The sequence below is a fragment of the Dendrobates tinctorius genome, unplaced genomic scaffold, assembly GCF_039654945.1.
Source record: "Dendrobates tinctorius isolate UK_male_01 unplaced genomic scaffold, ASM3965494v1 ptg000120l, whole genome shotgun sequence".
Classification (NCBI taxonomy): Eukaryota; Metazoa; Chordata; class Amphibia; order Anura; family Dendrobatidae; genus Dendrobates; species Dendrobates tinctorius.
Window position 1 is genome coordinate 25,415,749 of NW_027361788.1, and position 24,420 is coordinate 25,440,168.

At 42.4% G+C, this 24,420-nt stretch overlaps 1 protein-coding gene across 1 annotated transcript in view; it reads left to right on the forward strand.

Annotated features, from left to right (window-relative positions):
- Positions 1 to 24,420, forward strand: part of CACNA1F (calcium voltage-gated channel subunit alpha1 F) — a 152,883-nt gene that overhangs the window by 42,959 nt on the left and 85,504 nt on the right. Inside the window, exons 13-18 of the mRNA XM_073541426.1 lie at positions 10,025 to 10,232; positions 10,575 to 10,695; positions 12,789 to 12,867; positions 18,697 to 18,742; positions 19,014 to 19,056; positions 19,156 to 19,303. Coding sequence (XP_073397527.1) covers positions 10,025 to 10,232; positions 10,575 to 10,695; positions 12,789 to 12,867; positions 18,697 to 18,742; positions 19,014 to 19,056; positions 19,156 to 19,303 — 645 coding nt within the window. The remainder of the gene's footprint in view (positions 1 to 10,024; positions 10,233 to 10,574; positions 10,696 to 12,788; positions 12,868 to 18,696; positions 18,743 to 19,013; positions 19,057 to 19,155; positions 19,304 to 24,420) is intronic.

The following is a 24,420-nucleotide window of genomic DNA, read 5'->3' on the forward strand; positions in this document are numbered from 1 at the left end:
TCTCTCTTGGCTCACCAGTCGCTGTTGTGCCTCCGAGTCTTAGGTGGGAATAGAGCATTTACAGCTTCCTATTCATCTGGTTTCTGTTGCAGGACCTTCAGTATCCATACAACCGTGGAGACCAGGCTCCAGATCATGCGCTTTCACTGTGAGGGAGCTCTCTATCCTCAGCTCAACCTCCAGCTTCTCTCCACACGTCGCCCTCCTCACACTAACTAATTTCCCTTCCTGGCCCTCAGAGAGCACTCCTCCCCCAATTCTGGTTCAGAGCTCCCTCTGCTGGCCTGGAGTGGGAACTGTGTGACATGACATGGTTAACTGCTAGAGAGACCCTTCATTGCTTCCAAGCATGACATCACCCTCCCTGGAGGAAGGCAATGCCACTGTGGCGACCATACTCCTGGGGGCGCCACATTTGTATTGAGCACTGTGCGTGTCAAGACTCTGTTGTCAGGTGTCCCAGAACCATCTACCTGATGTGACTCAAGGTCATGTCAATAAATTAATATGGCATCAAGATAGATTACTACATATCTACCTACCAAGTGACTAAAGATGTCATTTACAAAGTGCTGAAAGACGGCAGGAGCATTAGTCAACCCAAATGGTTCTCATAGTTTCCCTTAGGCGTATTGAAAGCTGTTTTCCACTCATCCCCCTCTTTACTAGGGATAAGTGTTGCATTGTATGTTAGGAAAACGTGTATCTCCACGGAGATTCAAGCGTCAGAAATTGGTAGCTCTGTATAAAATGGGTAAGAATTCAAGGAGAGAAGAAAAGAAAGGACACTATTGTAGGTGTTTACTAGAGGCCCCATGGTCAGGCTGAATACATGGATGAACTCTTTTTATATCAAATGTCTCTGTTCTCAAAAAAGTACAACATAGTGATCATGGGAGATTTTAACTATCCAGATATTTGTTGCGAATCTCTCTCAGGCAAAAATACTGAGTCCAGAAAATTCTTATCTTCTCTTGCTGATATCTTTATCTTTCAAAAGGTAGAAGAGAGAATAAGAGGATCTGTAGTCTAGGACCTAATTCTTACCAACAGGGAGGAAATGGTTGAGGAAGTAAAGATGGCTGGGAATTTAGAAGGTAGCGGTCCTTGAATTTTGGATTACAAAAGGAGGAAGACCAGCGAGGACTCAGACTTTAACCCCTTTCTGCCATATGACGTACTATCTCGTCCATGTGCCCTGGGACTTAATACCCAGGGACAGGATAGTACGTCATAGCGATCAGCGGCGCCCACGTGGTGAGCGCCGCTGATCGCAGCCGGGTGTCAGCTGATTATCACAGCTGACACCCGGCACTATGTGTCAGGGGCGGTCACGGACCGCCCCCGACAAGTTAACCCCTGGCACACTGTGATCAAACACAATCGCAGTGTACCGGGGGTTTAGGGAAGCATTGGGAAGGAGGGGGCTCCCTCCGTGCTTCCCTGAGACCCCCACAGCAGCACAATGTGCAGCGCTGCTGCGGGGGTCTCCTTCGCTGCAGGTCCTCAGATCCAAAATGGCGGCGGGGACCTTCGGGGGGGCCTGCAGGGAGCTGGCTTCCTCAGTGCCCGCAAAGCGCAGGCACGAGGAAGCCTTCTGCACTGCCTGTGACATCTGTGATCAGCGATCTGTCACATGACAGTTATGTCCCCCCTGGGAAATTGTAATAAAGTTTTTAAAAAAAAGTGTAAAAATAATTTATAAAAAAATGGCAAAATAAATAAAAAAAAAAAAAATATTCCCTAATAAATTCATTTTTTGGAAAAAAAACAAACAATAAAAGTACACATATTTGGTATCGCCGCGTCCGTAAGGACCCGCCCTATAAAACTGTCCCATTAGTTAACTCCCTTAGCGAACCGCTTAAAAAATAAAAAACAAAACAAAAAATAAAGCTTTATCATACTGCCGAACAAAAAGTGCAATAACGCGCGATCAAAAAGACGCATATAAATATCCATGGTACCGCTAAAAACGTCATCTTGTCCCGCAAAAAACGAGCTGCCATACAGCGTCATCAGCGGAAAAATAAAAAAGTTATAGCTCGCAGAATAAAGCGATGCAAAAATAATTATTTTTTTATATAAAATTGTTTTCATTGCATAAAAGCGCCAGAACATAAAAAAAACATAAATGAGGTATCGCTGTAATCATACTGACCCAAAGAATAAAACCGCCTTATCAATTTTACCGCACACGGAATGGTGTAAACGCACCCCCTAAAAAAAATTCTTGAAATGCTGGTTTTTGTTCATTCTGCGTCCGAAAAATCGGTATAAAAAGCGATCAAAAAATGTCACGTGCCCGAAAATGGTACCAGTAAAAACGTCAACTCGCCCGCAAAAAATAAGACCTCACATGCCTCTGTGGGTCAAAAAAAAAAAAAGCAACAATAAAAGTACACATATTTGGTATCGCCGCGTCCGTAACGACCCGCCCTATAAAACTGTCCCATTAGTTAACCCCTTTAGGGAATCCCTTAAAAAATAAAAATAAAAAACGAAGCAAAAAATAATGATTTATTATCATACCGCTGAACAAAAAGTGCAATAACGCGCTATCAAAAAGACGCATATAAATATCCATGGTACCGCTGAAAACATCATCTTGTCCCACAAAAAACGAGACACCACACAGCATCATCAGAGAAAAAATAAAGTTATAGCTCGCAGTATAAAGCGATGCAAAAATAATTTTTTATATAAAATTGTTTTCATTGCATAAAAGCGCCAAAACATAAAAAAATGACTTAAATGAGGTATCGCTGTAACCGTACTGACCCGAGGAATAAAAGCGCTTTATCAATTTTACCGCAGGCGGAACGGTGTAAACGCACCCCCCCCCAAAAGAAATTCATGAAACGCTGGTTATTGTTCATTCTGCGCCTCAAAAATCGGAATAAAAAGCGATCAAAAGATGTTACGTGCCCGAACATGATACCAATAAAAACACCAACTCGTCCCGCAAAAAATAAGACCTCACATGACTCTGTGGGTCAAAATATGGAAAAATTTTAGCTCTCAAAATGTGGTGATGCAAAAACTATTTTTACAATAAAAAGCGTCTTTTAGCGTGTGACAGCTGCCAAACATAAAAACCCGCTATAAATAGTAAATCAAACCCCCCCGTTATCACCCCCTTAGTTAGAGGAAAAAAATTAAATTAAAAAAAGTATTTATTTCCATTTTCCCATTAGGGTTAGGGCTAGGGTGAGGGCTAGGGTTAGGGCTGAGATTAGGGTTAGGGGTGTGTTGGGGTTAGAGTTGGAGTTAGAATTGGGGGGTTTCCACTGTTTGGGCACATCAGGTACTCTCCAAACGCAACATGGCGTCTGATCTCAATTGCAGCCAATTCTGCGTTGAAAAAGTCAAATGGTGCTCCTTCCCTTCCAAGCTGTGCCATGTGCCCAAACAGTGTTTTACCCCCACATAAGGGGTATCAGCCTACTCAGGACAAATTGCAAAACAACTTTTGGGGTCCAATTTCTCCTGTTACCCTTAGGAAAATAAAATATTGGGGGCAAAAATATCATTTTTATGGAAAAAAAATATGATTTTTTTTTTTATTTTCACGCCCCGGCGTTATAAACTTCTGTGAAGCACTGGGTGGTTTAAAGTGCTCACCACACATCTAGATAAGTTCCTTAGGGGATCTAGTTTCCAAAATGGGGTCACTTGTGGGGGGTTTCCACTGTTTAGGTACATCAGGGGCTCTCCAAAGGCAACATGACACCCGCAGACCATTCCATCAAAGTCTGCATTCCAAAACGTCACTACTTCCCTTCCGAGCCCTGACGTGTGCCCATACAGTAGTTTTCTCCCACATATGGGGTATCAGCGTACTCAGGACAAATTGGACAACAACTTTTGGGGTCCAATTTCTCCTGTTACCATCGGAAAAATAAAAAAATTGGGGACTAAATGATCATGTTTGTGGAAAAAAATGATTTTTTTATTTTCACGCCCGGGCGTTATAAACTTCTGTGAAGCCCTTGGGGGTTCAAAGTGCTCACCACACATCTAGATAAGTTCCTTGGGGGGTCTAGTTTCCAAAATGGTGTCATTTGTGGGGGGTTTCCACTGTTTAGGCACATCAGGGGCTTTCCAAACACGGCATGGCGTCCAATCCCATCTCCAGCCAAAAAAGTCAAATGGCGCTGCTTCCCTTCCGAGCTCTGCCATGCGCCCAAATAGTCATTTACACCCACATATGGGGTATCAGCGTACTCAGGACAAATTGCACAATAACTTTTAGGGTCCTGTTACCCTTGGGAAAATAAAAATTGGGGGTGAAAAGATCGTTTTTGTGGAAATATGATTTTTTAATTGTACGGCTGTACGTTATAAACTTCTGTAAAGCCCTTGGGGGTTCAAAGTTCTCACCACATATCTATATAAGTTACTTGGGGGGTCTAGTTTCCAAAATAGGGTTACTTGTGGAGGGTTTCCACTGTTTAGGTACACCAGGGGCTTGCCAAACGTGACATGGCGTCCGATCTGAATTCCAGCCAATTTTGCATTGAAAAAGTCAAACGGCGCTCCTTCCCTTCTGTGCTCTGCCATGCGTTGAAACAGTGGTTCATCCCGCAAATCAGGTATCAGCGTACGCAGGACAAATTGCACAATAACTTTTGCCATCCAATTTCTCCTGTTACCCTTGGTAAAATAAAAAAAATTGGACCTGAAGTAATTTTTTTGTGAAAAAAAGTTAAATGTTCATTTTTTTTTAAACATTCAAAAAATTCCTGTGAAGCACCTGAAGGGTTAATTAACTTCTTGAATCTAGTTTTGTGCACCTTGAGGGGTGCAGTTTTTAGAATGGTGTCACTTTTGGGTATTTTCCATCATATAGACCCCTCAAAGTGACTTCAAATGTGATGTGGTCCATAAAAATAAAATGGTGTTGCAAAAATGAGAAATCGCTGGTCAACTTTTAACCCTTATAACTTCCTAACAAAAAAAAAATTTTGGTTCCAATATTGTGCTGATGAAAAGTAAACATATGTTAAATGTTATTTATTAAGTTTTTTGTGTGCCATAGCTCTGTGATTTAAGGGCATAAAAATTCAAAGTTGGAAAATTGCGAAATTTTCAAAATTTTTGCCAAATTTCCATTTTTTTTCACAAATAAACGCAAGTTATTTGAATGAAATTTTACCACTAACAGGAAGTACAATATGTCACGAGAAAACAGTGGGATCCATGAAAGCTTTTCAGAGTTATTACCTCATAAAGGGACAGTGGTCAGAATTGAAAAAATTGGCCCGGTCATGAACGTGCAAACCACCCTTGGGGGTTAAGGTTGGACTTCAGAATGTCAGATTTTAATGGGCTCAGAAAGAGGGTAGGAAATATCCAATGGCTGGATGTTGTAAAGGGCAGAAATGTCCAAGAAGGATGTAAGATTTTGCTAAATGAAATTCTCACCACACAATCTGTAACAATCCTGAAAAGAAGGAAGAATTGGGAGCATTTAAAGAGACCAGGATGGATGAACACAGAACTTAATCACTTGTTAAAAAGGAAAAAAAAATGTATATCAAATGGAAAGAGGGGGGCATAGCTCAAGAAAAATATAATGCTGTTTGCAGGGAATTCAGGGCAAGTGTTAGAAGAGCTAAAGCCAGTAATTAAGTGAAGCTTGCAAGGGAGACGAAAAGTAGCAAAAAAGGATTTGGGGGTATGTCAAAAGCTAAAGAAAAGTAAAAAATGATGAGAAGGCTGAACTTTTAATTTCCTAATTTGCATCTATGTTCTCTAAGAAAGCAAACGCAACATCAACTGATCTTCATGGTGCCATCGAAGGAATAAAAGAATCCACACTATTCATAAACAGAGAGATGGCGAGGAAACACTTAGCTAATTTAAATGAATTTAAATCTCCTGGTCCAGATGAATTACATCTTAGGGTACTGAAAGAGTTGGCAGAGGAAATTGCAGAATCACTAGCCAGAATCTTTGAAAAATCCTGGAAACCAGAAGTCCCAGAAGATTGGAGAAGGGCAAATATTGTCCCTATCTTCAAAAAAGGAAAGACTACAAAGCCAGGAAATTACAGGTCAGTAAGCCTTACCTCTATATCAAGAAAGATCTTTGAACAAATTATTACCAGAGCCAGCATGGGTTTGTAGCAAACAAGTCATGCCAGACTAAACTAATTCCCTTCTATGATGGAATCACTGACTGGGTGGATCAAGGAAATGCGGTAGATATAGTATATCTCGACTTCAGCAAACATTTGATAAAGTCTCTCATACTATCCTTATTGAAAAGATGACCAAGTATGGGATTGGCAAGGCTACGGTTAGGTGGATTCATAACTGGCTCAGTGATTGTACTCAAAGAGTACATTGGTTGCATATCCAATTATCCAATTGGAAAAGTGTGTCAAGTGAGGTACCACAAGGCTCTGTCCTGGCCCCAGTGTTAATTAACATTTTTATAAATAATCTAGATAATGGAACCGAAGGTAAACTAATTAAATTTGCAGAAAATACAAAGCTTAGCGGGATAGCTATCACTAGAGAAGACAGAGAAAGGATTCAGAAGGATCTAGATAAGCTGGAACAATGGACAGCAACTAATAGAATTGTATTTAACAGGAAGAAATGCAAGATTCTGCATCTGCCCAAGAAAAACGAAAATTACACCTATAGAATGGAAGGAATAGAACTAAGCAATAGCACGTGTGAAAAAGACAGGTATTCTAATAGATCACAGACTGCACATGAGTCAACAGTGTGATGCAGCAGCAAAAAAAAACACAAAGTTCAAGGTTGTATAAGAGAAGCATAGAGTCTAGATCACGTGAAGTAATTATCCCTCTCTACTCCTCCTTGGTCAGGCCTCATCTGGAATACTGTGTCCAATTCTGGGCACCACATTTTAGAAAGACATTGAAAAAGTGGAGCAAGTTCAGAGAAGAGCTACCAGGATGATGAGTGGACTGCAAAGCAGGTCCCACGAGGAACGGTTAAAGGATCTGGGAATGTTTAGCTTGCAAAAAAGAAGGCTAAAAGGAGACTTAATAGCTGTCTACAAATATCTGAAGGGATGTCACAGTGTAGAGGGATCATCCGCATTTGCACATGGAAGCACGAGCAGCAATGGAATGAAACTGAAAGGGAGAAGATACAGATTAGATATTAGAAAAAAACTTTTTGACAATGAGGGTGATCAATGAGTAGAACAGGCTGCCACAAGAGGTGGTGAGTTCTCCTTCAATGGAAGTCTTCAAACAGAGGCTGGACAGACATCTGTCTGAGATGGGTTAGTGAATCCTGCATTGAGCAGGGGTTGGACGCAATGACCCTTGCAGTCTCTTCCAACTCTAACATTCTATGATTCTAATACAAATGAGATTATACGCCCCCTGAGATCCAGTTTAGAAAACCATTTTGCTCCTACAATCTGATTAAAGAGGTCCATGATGAGTGGGAGTTGACACGGGTCCCCGACCATGATCTGATTGAGTTCGCGGAAAAGTCCTACCCATGGAGGAGATATGTACACTCGGGTTGCTAATCTCTGCGCAACCCAGGCTCCTTAGTTTTCCAGTGGCTGTTTACAGTGAAATAGGGAAGGACACGTACCCACAAAATGGCCCTTTCTACCACAGTAAAAACATACTCTCCTTTGCGCCGAACAACAGGCTGCTTTCCAGAACGATTTGCCCCACTCAACTGCATTGGTTCCTCAGATTAATCAGACCAAGTTTCCCTTGGCCCCGGACCTCCTGCACATTGGGGTGTCTCTTAAAGTCTCTGGTGAAGAAGGCGATCTACTATTCCACGGGTTACTTCTGAAGGTGAAGGTGCCATGGCCACGTACCTTGCCTTATCTCCTGTATCTGCCCTCCGTCTGCACCCTTTCCCCACTCAGGGAAAAGGGGAGCAGCCGTGCACCACAGTACACCAACCAAATGAACAAGGCAACACGAACAGGTGCAACTGAAAACACTAGGTATACCAATATTCACTCACATTTAACAGAGGAATGCATCAGGGAGTGGAGGATGGGAAAACCAAAGTAGGAGAAGGAAAGGGAATTATCATTCTTACAAACCCAAGCAACAGTTACTGATAAACTCACCAAATGCCTTCTCATATAACCACTAACTCCTATCCTCCCAGCCATGCAGCATAAGCTAGCTCTGATGAGGTGTGTCAGGACCCAGACTATATAGTGGATAGGAGTGGCTAACCATGCTCCGCTGAGAGCTCGAACTCCCAGAGCTCCCAACATGGCCGATTAACCCCTCTACTGCCAAAACAAATTTACACTGTTTAAAAAGAAGGTGAAGTGTTTCTTTTCAGTACAGGAGTAAGAGCAAGCAGATGCTGCGGTCTTCTGTTTCCTCTCTGTCGTGGTAACCCCTTGACACACGGTGTCCAAACCTGATGTGTTAGGGTGCTGGAAAAAGACAATGTGTAGATCTGCCACCTCCAGGCTGTGCTGCTGCAGTTGCCCTGTGAGAGCAGTGATAATAATGGATAAAAAATGGTTTTGATCAGAGCTAATGTCACAACTCTATTGTTGGGTGTCCCAGGAGCAGGGGCACCTTCCCTGTCCCTAATGCTAGGGGCGCCCTAGCTCGCTGCGCCCCGGATTACTTCTGATGGTGAAGACACCGGGGCCACGTACCTTGACTTAGCTCCTGAATCCGCTTTCAGTTTGTACCCTTTCCCACCCAGGGAAAAGGGGAATAGTAGTGTACCGTAATACACCAACCAGACTAATAAGATAATATGAACAGGGAAAATGAAAAATACCAAACATACAAATATTCTCAGACAACAGAGGAATGCATCAGGGAGTGGAGGATGGAGTTAAACCAAAGAAGGAGATGAAAGGGAATTATCACACTCTCAAAACCTAGCAACAGTCTCAGATAAATTCACCAAACGCCTTCTCCAATAACAACCACCAACAACCTCCAGCAATGCAGCATAAGCTATCTCTGACAATGAGTGCTAGCCAGATTATATAGGAGATGGGAGTGACTAACAGTGCACATCTGAGAGCCCTTAACACTCCAGGAGCTCTCAACTAAGTAGATTAACCCCTGCACTGCTAAAAGAAATTTACACAATTTAATATGAAGGTGATGTTTCTAATCATTGCAGGAGTAGGAGAAATCAGACTTTGCAGTCTTCTGGCTTCTCTTTGTCGCGATAAACCCATGTCAGCGAGATCTCAGCTGCAGTAGGAAGGAAGGACACCAAGGAGCAGTCTATCAGGCAAGATTAATCCAGATATAGCAGCAGGGAGGAGGGACACTGAGGAGCAGTCAATCTTGCTAGGTGGGAGGAGATTCAGCAGCAAGGACGAGGGACACTGATGAGCTCTTAAGAATTGGTGGGTGGAGATTCAGCAGCAGGGAGGAGGAAAACTGAGGAGCTGTCAATCAGACTAGATGAGTGCAGATTCAGCATCAGCATGAAAGAGGGACACTATAGAACAGGCAATCAGGCTAGGTGGGAAGAGATTATGGAGCAGTAGGGAGGATGAAGGACACTTGAGGAGCTGTCAATCAGACTAGGTGGGTGGAGAATCAGCAGCAGGGAAGAGAGACACTGAGCAACTGTCAATCAGGCTAGGTGTGCAGAGATTGAGTTAAAATTTCCAAAAAGCTTCTACAGCCATTTTGACCATGAGTTTTCAAAGTGAGTGCACACGGTTCATCAGGTCTATGCTATATATGTGATAGTGTATGCAAATTGCATTCTGAAATCTGGCGATAAATCCACTTTAAAGAGCATGTCCCTCCTAGTTATGTCTCTTGTGTAAGGGTGGTGAGTGATACATTGCCCAAGGGTTCATTTTACACAATTACTATAAACAAGACCAGATTTACATATACTGTAGGCACAGGGAGAATAGCAGTCTCTTAAGAGGAAATCTTCTTATGAATACCCCGAACTGTGCGTATCCATATTTTTAATTATTTTTTGTTACCACATGTATTCTATTGATAATATGTGATTCTATATGGCTCCTCTATGTCTTTTTCCACAACTACCAGACACTGGGCATCATTAAGTAACCTGGTCGCCTCACTGCTGAACTCCATGAAATCCATTGCTTCTTTGCTGCTGCTTCTCTTCCTCTTCATCATCATCTTTTCCTTGCTTGGGATGCAACTTTTTGGTGGAAAATTCAACTTTGATGAGACCCAGACCAAAAGAAGTACCTTTGACACCTTCCCACAGGCGCTGCTCACTGTCTTCCAGGTGAGGGCTGTGATATTGATAATATTAGTTTGGTGGCAGTATTCATTGTTCACCATGCTAAGCACTGACTGTTAGAAGCTATGTCTGGTATTACATTACAACTCCGTCCAACAGAAAACTGCAGTACCAGACACAGCCACTATAAGTGTGTGGCACTAAACGATAAAGGGATGAGCTGCCTAGGACCTTCGGTTAGCTGATCGGTGGGTGTGCCAGGAGTCAGACCCTACAAAGACTTAATATTTATGAGCTCTCCTAAGGATAACACTTTGATATCACTGGTGGTGTCAGGCATCTGTTTCTTTTCTATTATATATTTACTTTCTTATTAATATCATTCAGATCCTGACTGGCGAAGATTGGAACGCAGTGATGTATGATGGGATCATGGCGTACGGGGGCCCATTCTTTCCTGGAATGCTAGTTTGCGTGTATTTTATCATCCTCTTCATTTGTGGAAATTGTATCCTTTAATATCGTAATAAATAAAGAAATATATATAAATAGAAGAAAGAGAAACAGCACAGTACTTAGCTTTGGGTGCACAGCCCCAGGCAAATAGTCCAGTATCCGCCACAATATCCAATATTTATTCATTGAGAAAGGCTCATTTGAGCCGAAACGTTGCCTGGTTATGTGGGTCTAATAAAACTCACTGTCACTTGAAAGACTAACTATGCAGTGCTGCCTCTTTTTGGAATAAATATTATATATATAGAAAATTAAAAAACTATATAAAAAAAAATATTTTTATTTATTATACCGCGGTATTTCTTTCGGCAATTTTTCTAAATAAACCGTTTTATACTTTTTCGTGCTGTTCACTGCACAAAAGTTTCCATTTTTGTCAGAGATTAGATCAATGATAAGACAGTTTTGGTTGACATCTGAAGCTCCTGGGCTCAAAAGTAAAATCTGAAACACGGCCCCCACCTACCATTTATAGTACGCGTGTCTACTTTATGTGGCCTTTGTGCCCCTGTCATCACAGGAAGAAGTTGCATTGTCATGCCAGGTGTATAGCGCCCCACATTTCTACTATTTGGACGTTGGATGCTGTTTGTCAAGGTGGTGTCTTTATAGAGTCAAATTAAAGGGGTATTTTTGTCTCAAGTATCTATCATCTAAACCAGGGGTCCTCAAACTACGGCCCGCGGGCCACATGCGGCCCACCGAGGACATTTATCCAGGCCCGGCTGACATTGAACTTCACAACATTTCTATGTCGGCGGGCCCTGTAATCGTGGGCGGAATGACGAGGCAGCGAGGAAAGGCTATGCACGGCCGTCCGTATGCAGCACAGACCATGTGATTTTCATCACTCCGCCTGCGTGGCCTGATGACGTCACGCCGCATGTGCCAGAAGGAGACGGAGACTATGCTGTCTATTGGGGACCTATCCTGCCTAGTGGAAACATTTGCATGCCTAGTGGGGACTATGCTGCCTATTGGGGACATTTACCTGCCTATTGGGGACCTATACTACCTATTGGGTACATTTACCTGCCTATTGGGGACTATGCTGCTTATTGGGGACTATGCTGCCTATTGAGGACCTATAGGGCCTATTGGGGACGTTTACCTGCCTATTGGGGACATTTACCTGCCTATTGGGGATATTTACCTACTATATTGGGAATATTTACCTGACTATTGGGGACTCTCGCACCATACCAGTCTGAGCCTGAGTTAAAAGCAGAGTTCCACCAATATGGGCACTGGTGAGGCTGAAATGATATGGACTGGCAATGCTGCATTGATGGGCACTGATCAGACTGCATTGATGGGCAGTGCAGTCTGTATGTCTCTGTATGGGCAATTTTATTGCTGGTATATTGTTTTTGTAGCGCTCTATATATATATTGGTATTTTACTAATAGCAAATAGGAATCCTTAGGAAACCATAATATCAAGAAAGAGAACAATTGCTTCACTTGTTACGACTAGCAGTGGCAAATATGGAACCGGACATTGACTATCTCATTAGCCAAAAGCAGGCCCATAGTTCCCATTGAAATACCGGTAAGTTTGTTGATTTAACTTTACTTGTTCTTCGTTTTAAATATTGTACTTGTTCCTGTTTTTCTTTTTTACTTTAAAATAACATATGAGAAGTGTGCAGCATAGGAATTTGTTCATAGTTTTTTTTCTTAAACTATATTCCGGCCCTCCAATGGTCTGAGGGACCGTGAACTGGCCCCTTGTTTAAAAAGTTTGAGGACTCCTGATCTAAACACTGGAAGCTAGATCAGTAGACTCCAGACTTCGGGACACCCCGCAATCAACAGTCCCAGTCCCCCAGCTGGAAGTTAAAGGAGCTAAGGTTGAACATACGACCTGATGTTCCATTCAAACTTTTTTGGCTGGAGTACCCTTTTTAAAGCAAAAAATTCACAGCGCCGTGAAAATCTTGTAAAAGTTTTCTAACAACTACAGTAATTAAACACATTTTTTTACTATGATTCTATGAAAGTCCTTTACAGTTCTAAACGATCAATTAGCTAAATATATTGTGTCCTGGGGTCACACAAATGCGTCCTTAACTCTCCTGCACAGATATTTTGCTGAACGTCTTCCTGGCTATCGCTGTGGACAATCTAGCTGATGGAGACAATATTAACAGCAAAGACAAGAAGTGAGCATAATACCATAATACTAAACCTTCAAAATAGATTAGGGCCTTTGTATGGACACTTGTAAATTGAACTTATTGCTTTAAGCGTACAAATAAATTCCAATTTTCTTTTTCCTTTAGTCCATGCTAGAATAAAAAGCAATTTACGGTAATTAACTATCATCAGAGACATCTTCACATATAGGAAGCATGCTTTTTTGGTAGGCCCAGACATAGAAGATTTGTGGTGCGGATTCTGTATTGCAGATCCGGCGCCGTTTGCCATACAAAGTGGATGGCGTTTTTTTAAAGCCCCATTCTCATGGAGAGGAAAACATCTGATCATGCTGCAGGTTTTACTATTCGCAATGCAGTGAAAATCTATCCACAAATGCAGATTTTTATGCCATTTTTTTATGTATTTGCTGCCCTTTGAAAATTATCTCTCACACCCAGACCTTTATTTAATGTTTGGATGATGAAATTCCCAGATCAAATACATAGTATACATAGGTATCTCTTAATCTCTCATTCAGTCATCCCTTTATTCCTATATGTAAAAAAGGACCAATTATCTTAAATTTACAGGATCAGACTTTCATTAGTGCTTTGTCTGCCGACTTGTTTTTACCATGTGTTTCATCTGTTCTAATTGTCAAAAAAAAAAATTAAATAATCCAAAGTTCTACCTATTAAGCAGTAAAACCAATGGGCAGCTCTCAGATAGCAGCACTTTTATTCATAGATCCATTGATTTTAATGGGTAATTTTGATCGTATCAAAACCGGACATGCCTCAGGTTTTTTTTTGTTAAAACACAGACATGTGGGCAGCTCCGTAGAATATATGTTCCCTGTTTGTTAAAAACACACACTGGGTTTCAGACCTCATTCAGAAGTCTCTGAATCACATACTAGTTCTTTCAGTGATTTTTCCTGGTACACATTAAAGTCTATGGTGCGGTTTACATGTCCGGATTTTTTTGCGGAACGTGTATCTGTCAAAAAAATTCACACAGACATGTCCGTTTTTGATTGGAGTGATCAAAATTACTCATGCAAGTTTATGTGTCAATGAAAATGACGGACAAGAGCGTAGTCAGTGTGCTGTCTGTTATTAACGAAGCACTGGATAGGAGAGGATTTGTCTTTTTATTTTTTTTTTCATATGTGAAATTCACAGATGGTAAAGACTGACACTGATCAAGCACTGATAAGTCCATGTTCACACGTTCAGTATTTGGTCAGTGGTCAGTATTTTACATCAGTATTTGTAAGCCAAAATCAGAAGTGGGTGATAAATACAGAAGTGGTGACGTGTTTCTATCAGACATTTGCTTACAAATACTGATGTAAAATACTCACTAAATACTGAACGTGGCCTAAGGGCTCATACCCATTTGCGATTAAAAAAACGGTCCGTTTTCCGGATGGAAAAAACGGACCAATTCTATGCGCTTGTCATGCGAGTGTAATGCGATTTCAGTGCGATTTTTGCATATGACATGCGTATGACATCCGTATTCAATGCGATTTTAACATGAGGTTTTACATACAGCAGTTCTCTCCATGTAAAAACTCATGTTAAAATAGCATTGTAAAAAGCAAACTGTACACATCGTTTTAAAACAAAAGAATCTTCAAAACACACTCACACACACACATATATATTATATAGCTTATATATGATATTATGTATAATATATATATATAAATTATATATAATATATAATTATATATATAATATATACGTATTTTATATATGTGTGTGTGTGTGTGTGTGTATATATATATATATATATATATATATATATATATATATATATATACACACAGAGAGAGAGAGATGTCATTGACAAATACAATTAGTATAGTGTTGCTGTCTCTAAATTATAGGGGGATTCCACGCCATTTTGTTCCTTGAAAAAATCAATTAATTAATCATTAATTAAATACATTTCCACAATTTAGAAACAACACTACACTAATTGTATTTGTCACTAACATATATATATATTATATTTTGATTATACAATATATTTATTAAATATATATTATATATATATATATAATATATTACATGTGTGTATATATACATCTATGTCTTCAATATAATATATATATATATATATATATATATATATATATATATATATATATATATATATATCTTATGTATATTTATATATTTTATATATATATATTATGGATATATATATATTATATACAGTATATTACATATAAAATATATATTATTTTATGTGTATATATTGTAAGGTAGCGCTTGTCATTAAGGTAGGGGATACTCGCTAGGCAGCCGATAAATCACGTCTGGCACAGGTTTCTTAACATAACTCAGTCCATTCGGTTTATTATGCAGCATAAACCAAAGCAACAGCAACAGAAAGTTCATATAAACAGCATAGCGTCCATGACAGAGCTTCATTCTGTTTATCCTGTGGTCACACAGGTTGTGCAATGTCCAGCACACAGGCTCTCTAGCCTCACAGTTATATCCCCTGTGTCCGGATAACCTCACACAGTAGCTGCTTCTCAGCGCCGATGTTCATTTCCTCCAGGGAACTCTCACACAAACACGTGTACAGGAAGGCAGACACATCATCCTCAGTCATATATGATAAAATGAAAACCTGGCACTCAACTTAATGCTTAGTGAGACAATTTATTGTAGTACCAGAAAACGTTTCGATCAGTGTAGACCTTCATCAGTTACATGCTAGGATATTTGAATGTAGTTTAAAGAAGGGCGCTTTTTGAATGTTACTGAAAAGCTGGTAGTCGGTGTGCTGCTGTAATGCAGAGAACTCTTAACGTATGGCAGGATGAGCGCAGCCTGGTCCTCCAGGACGCGGGTTACCACGTCCTGCCATATGTTAAGATTTCTCTGCATTACAGCAACACACTGACTACTGGCTTTTCAGTAACATTCAAAAAGCGCCCTCCTTTAAACTACATTCAAATATCCTAGCACGTAACTGACGAAGGTCTACACTGACCGAAACGTTTTCTGGTACTACAATAAATTGTCTCACTAAGCATTAAGTTGAGTGCCAGGTTTTCATTTTATCATATATGGTTTGGGAACCTAACTTGGCACCACTTCAGTGATGCACATGGTGTTTTCTCCTAGACATCTTCCTCAGTCGGCCTCACGTCAGCCCAGATGAGACCTTCCATACGGAGCAACAGGGTCCAAGCATTCACTCGTGACCTACTCTGGCCACCTTATATGGTCCGTAGCCACGCCCACCGGATCACATGGCTATGACCTCATCACAGGTCCTTCAATCATTCACACACATATACTTTACTATGGCACTCTAGACACCCGCCCCTAGGTGGGTTTGTAGGTGATTGATCCCACCCTTCTCATCAATCACCTGAAGGCTTCTCCCTAATACATTGGAACGAAAGATCAGCTCTGCTGATCAGCACATAATCAAGCCTTCATCCCAAGGCCACCCACCTTGGGATACATAACGATCCTTTAGCACCCTGCTCTTGTTACCACTCTGGACATGGCTATCCGTCCGTCCTGGGACACCCACACAGCGCCCTCTAGCAGACACAGTGGTCACTACACCACATACCTCCCCCTTTGTTCAAGCTTGTGGGGTTGAACACACATCACCCCGGGATCTTGAGACCGGGCACCCATGTCACCTTGCCCCACAGGTCGAGAGAACCGTCTCCGTCTGTTTTGTGTGTCATATGGCCTCATCTCTACGTTAGGCCTCCCCCGCCCCCAGCGGTCAGAATATCGGCCTTGATCTTTGGCCCTCCAGTCACAGTCTGTCTGCGTCATCAGACACTGTTTGGTCATCACACTCCTCCAGTGCGCTCCGTCACCTCCTTTTCTGTCTATACGTCTGGTAACAAGTGGCACATCACAACGTCTAAGTTCGCTTTTCAGTGCAGTAACCTCACGGCTCATTGCATTTGTTGTCTCTGTAGCATCCTCCATTTCACGCTGTAATCTACGGTACAACGCATTTACACATTGAGCCTCTTTCTCCGCTTCTTCCACCTGGCGCTTCAGCTGTTTCAGCCGAACATTATTTTTCTCCGCCTGGCCTTTGTACTGTCCACTTTAGGAGGCGTCACCGCCTCAATGTCTGCTAATCCAACATTAGAAACGTCTCCATCCCGCTGCCATACATCATCAAACACAACAAAGTCCCAGCCCCTCTCCAAGGCATACACTAAGTCTGGTGGTATACTGCCACCTTGGCACTCAATGCCTCCGAACCCCTCAAACGTTACTTTGTCTACCGCATAGTTCACAGTGACCCCATGTTTACAGCGAACCTGGACCATTTTCTCGGTCAGACAGTGAGAGGAGTTCCTGTCAGAGTCACCTGACTCTTTGAGTCCAACCGTACAGATACTCCTTCCCGATGCAGCATCACGGTACACACCTGCGGCCCGTCATTATCCAGAAGGAATGACCCACATTCTGAAAAAGTCATAAACACACACTGCGGTTCCTCAGACATGTCCACTGAGGTTCCCAGTGCTGCCCTTTTCTGAACCACCCCGATTTGGGTCGCCGCCCCCTCTGGGACTCCACCCCTTTTTGGGTTACCACCCCACTCTGGGTCACCGCCTCCCTCTGGGACTCCACCCCTTTTTGGGCTACCACCCCAATTTGGGTCACCGCCCCCTTTCGGGATTTCCCCATGTCCTTTCTACAGGTCTCCTTAGACCACAGTTCACACAAAACAGTTTGTCTCTTGGGCCCGTACTGGCCCTTTAAGTACGATACCACACAAGTTCTTGCTGGCACCACCACAGCTCCTGCTGTCACCGATCTCCGACACCTCCAGCTGCCGCTCACACACAGCTGCTGGTGTCACCTTCGTAACCCCGCCGAGTTACAGCAAGCTGCTTGTCACCTTCGTAACCCCGCTGAGTTACAGCAAGCCGCTTGTCACCTTCTTGACCCCACTGAGCCACCGCCAGCTGACTTGAGAGGGAAAATAAAAAAAAAACACACACAACACAAAACTCACGTGTCATGTCTGTGTGCTATTCAGGATGCCTGTCTCCTCCTGAGACCGTCCAACACACAGGGCACACTGGGTGCTATTCAGGGAGCCCACCCTCTCCCAGGGTTTCCCCACACCGGCCTCACCAGGTCCAGGGGCTCAGCGGGTGCTATTCAGGACATCAGTCTCTTCCTGAGACTGCCCAACACATATATATGTATTTATATTAGATCGATAGATAGATAAGCTGGCAATTCATATGCGGCTATACAGTAAAATCACACTGACAGCTCAAAAAAGAATAGATATATACACATAGAATACATAGATATATACATGTCAGTGACATACACATGTGTATTCTATGTGTATACATCTATACTATCTATTCTTTTTTGAGCTGTCAGTGTGATTATACAGTAGCCGCATATGAATTGTCGGCTTTTTTTAAAGGACACTGGTGCATATCAATCGGATAGCACTTGCATGGTCCGATTTCTGTCAGATTTTTTATCGCACCCATTGACTTGCATAGGCGGTTTTCACATGAAAATCGCAGCATGCTGCGATTTTTTTTCTCAGTCCGATTTCGGCTGAGAAAAAAATCCCAAATGAGATGTCACCCATTGACTAACATTGGTCAGAGTGCAATCCGATTTTTAATCAGATAACACTCATCCGATTTTCGCACCAGTGAGTATGAGCTCTAAAATTTGGATCCAAAACTCTGATGAAACTTGGACCATTTTTTGCATATGTGAAAAATCACTGACGTCTGAAAGAGGCCTCAGTGTCAGAGTCAGGAGACTTGTAACAATACCTCTATTTGTCATTACTTTCAGGGAAGACCATAAGACGGAAAAAAAAGAAGATGACAGCTCGACCAAGGTAATGCTTGCATTTTTGTATCCTTATTTTTTGAAAAATATGGTGCTCTTTTTTATGAAAAAGGTGCCGTACCTGTCATTCATTGGACAGCGTTTGGTTTTGCAACTTGGTAACATTTACTTGCATAGAACTGTGTTGCAATATCAGAACCAGTCAAGAGTGGCGCTGTTTATGAAAAAAAGAAAAAAAAAATATCTTGTCTCTATCACCCATTTAAAAAAAAAAAAAAAAAAATTCTGTTGTCCTAAATGCACATATGTTCATCCTGCAGGCTCTTGAAGGAGATCAAGAGGAAGAACAGGGATGTGAAGAATGTAAGCAGATCTTGCATTGCTTTCATGTATTAATTATTACATTTTTGGGGGGTTTGTACCACGCAATTTGAAAATGTCTCTTCATGTCCTTCCTTCCAGCGGTCGAAGAAGAGGCAGAGGCAGAAGAAGAGGAAGAGGGAAGTTTACCGGATTCTCATATGGATAAACTTGCAGAGTTTGCGCCAAAGGAGAAAGTTCTTCCAATACCAGAGGGCAGTGCCTTCTTCATCCTGAGCAACACCAACCTGTGAGAGGCTTTCTAGTTGTGTGTCTTCGAGATGACTTTCCTATGAATGACGTGACTGTAGTATGGGTCTGAGAGAACTTAATAGAGTCATTTGGGCTAATACAACCATCTTCATAATTTATTTACCACTTTTGTCACAATAACCATAAAGTGCATAACACTTCATCATTACAGTATTCAAGCACTACCAAACACTACTATCAATGTTAGAAGGTCTGTAGCTCCACCCAGACAACGCCATTTCACCAAATCCCCGGAAGAAGTGTGCCGAAATGGCGGCATCAGGTTGGAGCTACAGACCTGCAGACTTACTAACGTTGATAACATATGTATATATGCTCCATCCTGGTATATATGTCCCTCATCCTGGTATATATGTCTCTCATCCTGACATATATATGTCCGTTATCCAGGGCCTCATCCTGGGATATGTCCCTTTTCTTGAGCCACATCCTGATATATATCGCACATCTTAATATATATGTCCCCTGTTCTGCTGCTGTTCTTTAGTATATAGAAAAAATAAACTATTATACTCAACAGGGGCGTACATTGAAGTCATGGGGCCCCATAGGAGAAGTATAATGCACTCTTCAAAGTCCTCCATATAGTAGAATGCATCCCCCATAGTCCTCTATATAGCATAATGCATATCCATATATAATGCACAGCGCATAGTCCTCTATATTAGTATAATACACAACCCATATCCTTCATATAACATAATGCACAGCCCATAGGAGTCCATGTAGTATAATGCACAGCCCATAATCATCCATGTAGTATAATGCACAGCCCATAGTCCTCCAAATATTATAATGCAAAGCACATAGTCCTACATATAGTATAATGCACCCCTGTTGTGAGTTCATTTTCCCCTTCGTCACTGGGGTCTGGTGAACTCCCTATTCTGGTAAAGGAAGGTAATGAGCCTGATTATCAGGCACCTGAGTCTAATGAGGATGACTGGCTGAGTGGAGTCACAGACTGGATATAAGGCTGCCGACGCCCTTCTGCCCTGCGGGTGATTTCTCTGTGGACTTCTAGGACACCAGTCTGATTCCTGCTCCCCTAAAGCTAAGTTTTCTGTTTTGGCTGTTAGCCTTTTTGTTTTGTTTTTTGTTTTCCTTGCTTTTCAGTATTCTGCCATCCCCTGCTGGGGTGAGCTGAATCTCCTTTTGCCTGTAGCTCTGTCTTCAGTATATTCCTGAGTGCTGACATAGCTTTTTGAAGCCTAGCGTCTTCAGGGACTTTTTTACTGTCAGTTTGTTGGCTCTTATTTTCATAGGGTTTTTCACGGATTGCAGACAGCAGCCTTCCTGTCCTTTTCTGTCTAGTTAGCTTGGGCCCCTCTTTGCTCAGTCTATCTTTCTGTCTGTGTTAGTATTTTCATCTTGCTTCACCGTCATTATATGTTGGGGGCTGCCTATTGCTTTGGGGTCTGCTCTGGGCCAGTTTAGATTTCCCCTTTCTTTCTTTAGGCCTATTTAATTCTCCGACTGTGATCGAGGGGTCTAGGGCATCGTAGGAACCCCCCACGGCTACTGCTAGTTGTGTTGATAGGTTCAGGGGTCTGCAATCCGATAGCTGCCAACTTCTCTGGTTTTCTGGACTTAGCTAGCATTTCTGTTTTTGCCTCCTACGGTGACTCAATCATAACAGAATCACCTGCCATACCGCAGATCCTAGGGTACTCAATAGCAGGAAAGAATTGTGTTTAAAAAAAAAAAAAAAAGTGTGTGTGTATATTCTTTCCTCTATATCTCTGAGGCCGTAGGGGGAATTTTTTTTTTTTCTCTCAATGGAGATAAAGCAATTGTCTGATCGTGTGGAGCAGCTCGCTGCGGAAGTGCGGGGAATTTCCGCCTACCTTGCTCGTTCGCATGCTGTTGAACCAAAGATCCCTACACCTGATGCATTTTTTGGGGATCGATCTAAATTTTTGAGTTTCAAAAATAATTATAAATTATTTTTTGCCTTGAAGCCTAACTCGTCAGGGAGCTCCGCACAGCAGGTTAAAATTGTCATCTCTTTGCTGCGTGGCGATCCCCAGGATTGGGCGTTTTCTTTGAAACCAGATGATCCTATTCTGACTAATGTGAACGCATTCTTTCAAGCTTTGGGGTTGTTGTATGACGAACCTAATGCTATTGATCAGGCTGAAAAGACCCTGTTGGCATTGAACCAGGGTTAAGATTCTGCAGAGTTGTACTGTCAAAAGTTCCGAAAGTGGGCGGTCCTTACTACCTGGAATGATAATGCCTTGGCTGCTCTCTTTCGGAAGGGTTTGTCAGAAGCTGTAAAAGATACCATGGTGGGATTTCCTGTTCCCTCTGGTCTGGACGATTCTATGTCATTAGCCATTCAGGTTGATCAGCGTTTACGTGAACGCAGGATTGCACGAGAGGTGTTGCCACCGCTTGAACAGACGTCTGAACCTATGCAATGTGATAGAGTTTTGTCTAAGGCGCAACGTCAGGAGTTCAGAAGGCGTAATAAGCTGTGTTTTTTCTGTGGAGATGCCTCGCATATTATTTCTGTTTGTCCTAAACGAGAGAAACGCTTTGCACACACGTTTTCTATTGGTGGTGTTCAACCTAAGTTTCTTCTGGCAATTACTCTGATCTGCTCCCTGTCCACATTTTCCGCCAAGGCTTTTGTGGATTCGGGAGCAGCGCTAAACCTAATGGACTTGGATTTTGCTAAATGTTGTGGATTTCCGATGACACCTCTGCAGATGCCTATCCCTTTGAGGGGGATTGATGCTACTCCTTTGGCTAAAAATAAACCTCAGTTTTGGACCCAGGTGGTCATGCGGGTCGCCCCAGACCATCAAGAAAATTGCAGATTTTTGGTATTGCATGGTCTGCATGATGCCGTTGTTCTGGGGTTTCCCTGGTTGCAATTTCATAATCCAGTTTTGGATTGGAAATCTGTGTCTGTGGTGAGTTGGGGTTGTCGGTGTGCCTTTAGTGAGGCTCCGGTTTTTTCCACCTCTCCTCAGTCGCATGATGTTCCTGACTATTTGGCAGACTTTTATGATGTATTTAGTGAGAATGAGTCTGCGTCCTTGCCTCCTCATAGGAGTTATGACTGTGCAACTGAACTAAGCCCAGGGTGTAAATTTCCCAAGGGTCGGCTCTTCAATTTATCTGTACCCGAGCACGAGGCTATGCGGTCCTATATTAAGGAGGCGTTGGAGAAGGGTCATATTAGACCATCCTCTTCACCCTTAGGTGCCGGGTTTTTTTTTGTGGCCAAAAAGGATGGTTCTTTAAGGCCTTGTATTGATTATCGTGCCCTCAATAAAATTACTATTAAATATCAGAATCCGTTACCCCTGATTTCGGATCTATTCTCTAGAGTTAGAGGTGCTTGCTGGTTTACCAAGCTTGACCTCAGGGGGGCGTATAATCTTATCCGCATTAAGCAGGGGGATGAATGGAAGACGGCGTTTAATACTCCGGAGGGACATTTTGAGTACCTGGTGATGCCTTTTGGGCTCACTAATGCCCCTTCTGTCTTCCAGTGCTTCATGAACGATATTTTCCGAGACTTTGTCGATAAATTTTTGATTATCTATCTGGATGATATTTTGATCTTCTCCAAGGATTGGGATTCTCATGTGGAACATATTCGGACTGTGTTCCGGATCTTGAGGGAGAATTCCCTGTATGTCAAAGGATCGAAATGCCTTTTTGGAGTACAGAGGATTTCATTTTTGGGGTTTATTTTGTCTCCGTCAACTATTGAAATGGACCCGGCCAAGGTACAGGCCATTTATGATTGGGTTCAGCCCACTTCTTTGAAGGCCCTCCAGAAGTTTTTGGGTTTTGCTAATTTTTATCGGAAATTTATAGCAAAATTTTCTAGTATTGCCAAACCATTGACTGATCTGACTAAGAAGGGTGCTGATGTGTTGAATTGGTCTCCTGAGGCTGTTGCTTCCTTTCAGGAGCTGAAGCGAAGATTTACCTCCGCCCCGGTTTTGCGGCAACCTGATGTCTCACTCCCGTTCCAGGTAGAGGTGGATGCTTCTGAGATTGGTGCAGGAGCTGTTTTGTCCCAAAAGGATCCTGTAACATCTAAAATGAATCCCTGTGCTTTCTTTTCCCAAAAGTTCTCTCCATCTGAACGTAACTATCATGTGGGGAATCGGGAACTGTTGGCCATGAAATGGGCATTTGAGGAGTGGAGACATTGGTTGGAGGGAGCTAAACATCAAGTTGTGGTCCTCACTGACCACAAGAATTTGATTTACCTAGAGTCGGCTAAACACTTGAACCCTAGACAGGCTAGGTGGGCCTTGTTTTTTACACGTTTTGATTTTGTGGTCTCTTTTCTTCCTGGAACTAAGAATGTCAAGGCAGACGCCCTCTCTAGGAGTTTCTTTACTGATTCTCCTGTGGTGACCAAGCCTGCTACCATCTTAGGCGAAGGGGTAGTTCTTTCTGCCATCTCGCCCGATTTGAGACTTGCTCTGCAAGAGTTCCAGGAGGACAAACCTGAGCGTTGTCCCAGTGGAAAGTTGTATGTTCCTGACCAGTGGAAGAAGAGAGTGATGTCTGAAGTTCATTGCTCTGCATTGGCTGGTCATCCAGGTATTTTTGGTACTAGAGATCTGGTGAGTCGCTCTTTTTGGTGGCCCACCTTGTCTCATGATGTCAGGAATTTTGTGCAGTCCTGTGGGACTTGCTCCCGGTCTAAATCTTGTTCTCGCTCTAGTGGGTTGTTGATGCCTTTGCCGGTCCCCAGGAGGCCATGGACCCATATTTCAATGGATTTCATCTCTGATATGCCGGTCTCTCAAAGAATGACTGTTATTTGGGTGATTTGTGATAGGTTCTCTAAGATGGTTCATCTTGTACCACTCCCTAAGTTGCCATCTTCCTCTGAGTTGGTGCCCCTGTTTTTGCAACAGGTGGTTCGCTTACACGGGATTCCTGAGAACATTGTATCTGACAGAGGAGTTCAGTTTGTGTCTAGATTTTGGAGGACTTTCTGTTCCAAGCTGGGAATTCAGTTGTCCTTCTCCTCTGCTTTTCACCCTCAGACCAATGGGGAGACAGAGAGAACAAACCAGACCTTGGAGTCGTATTTGTGATGTTTTATTTCCG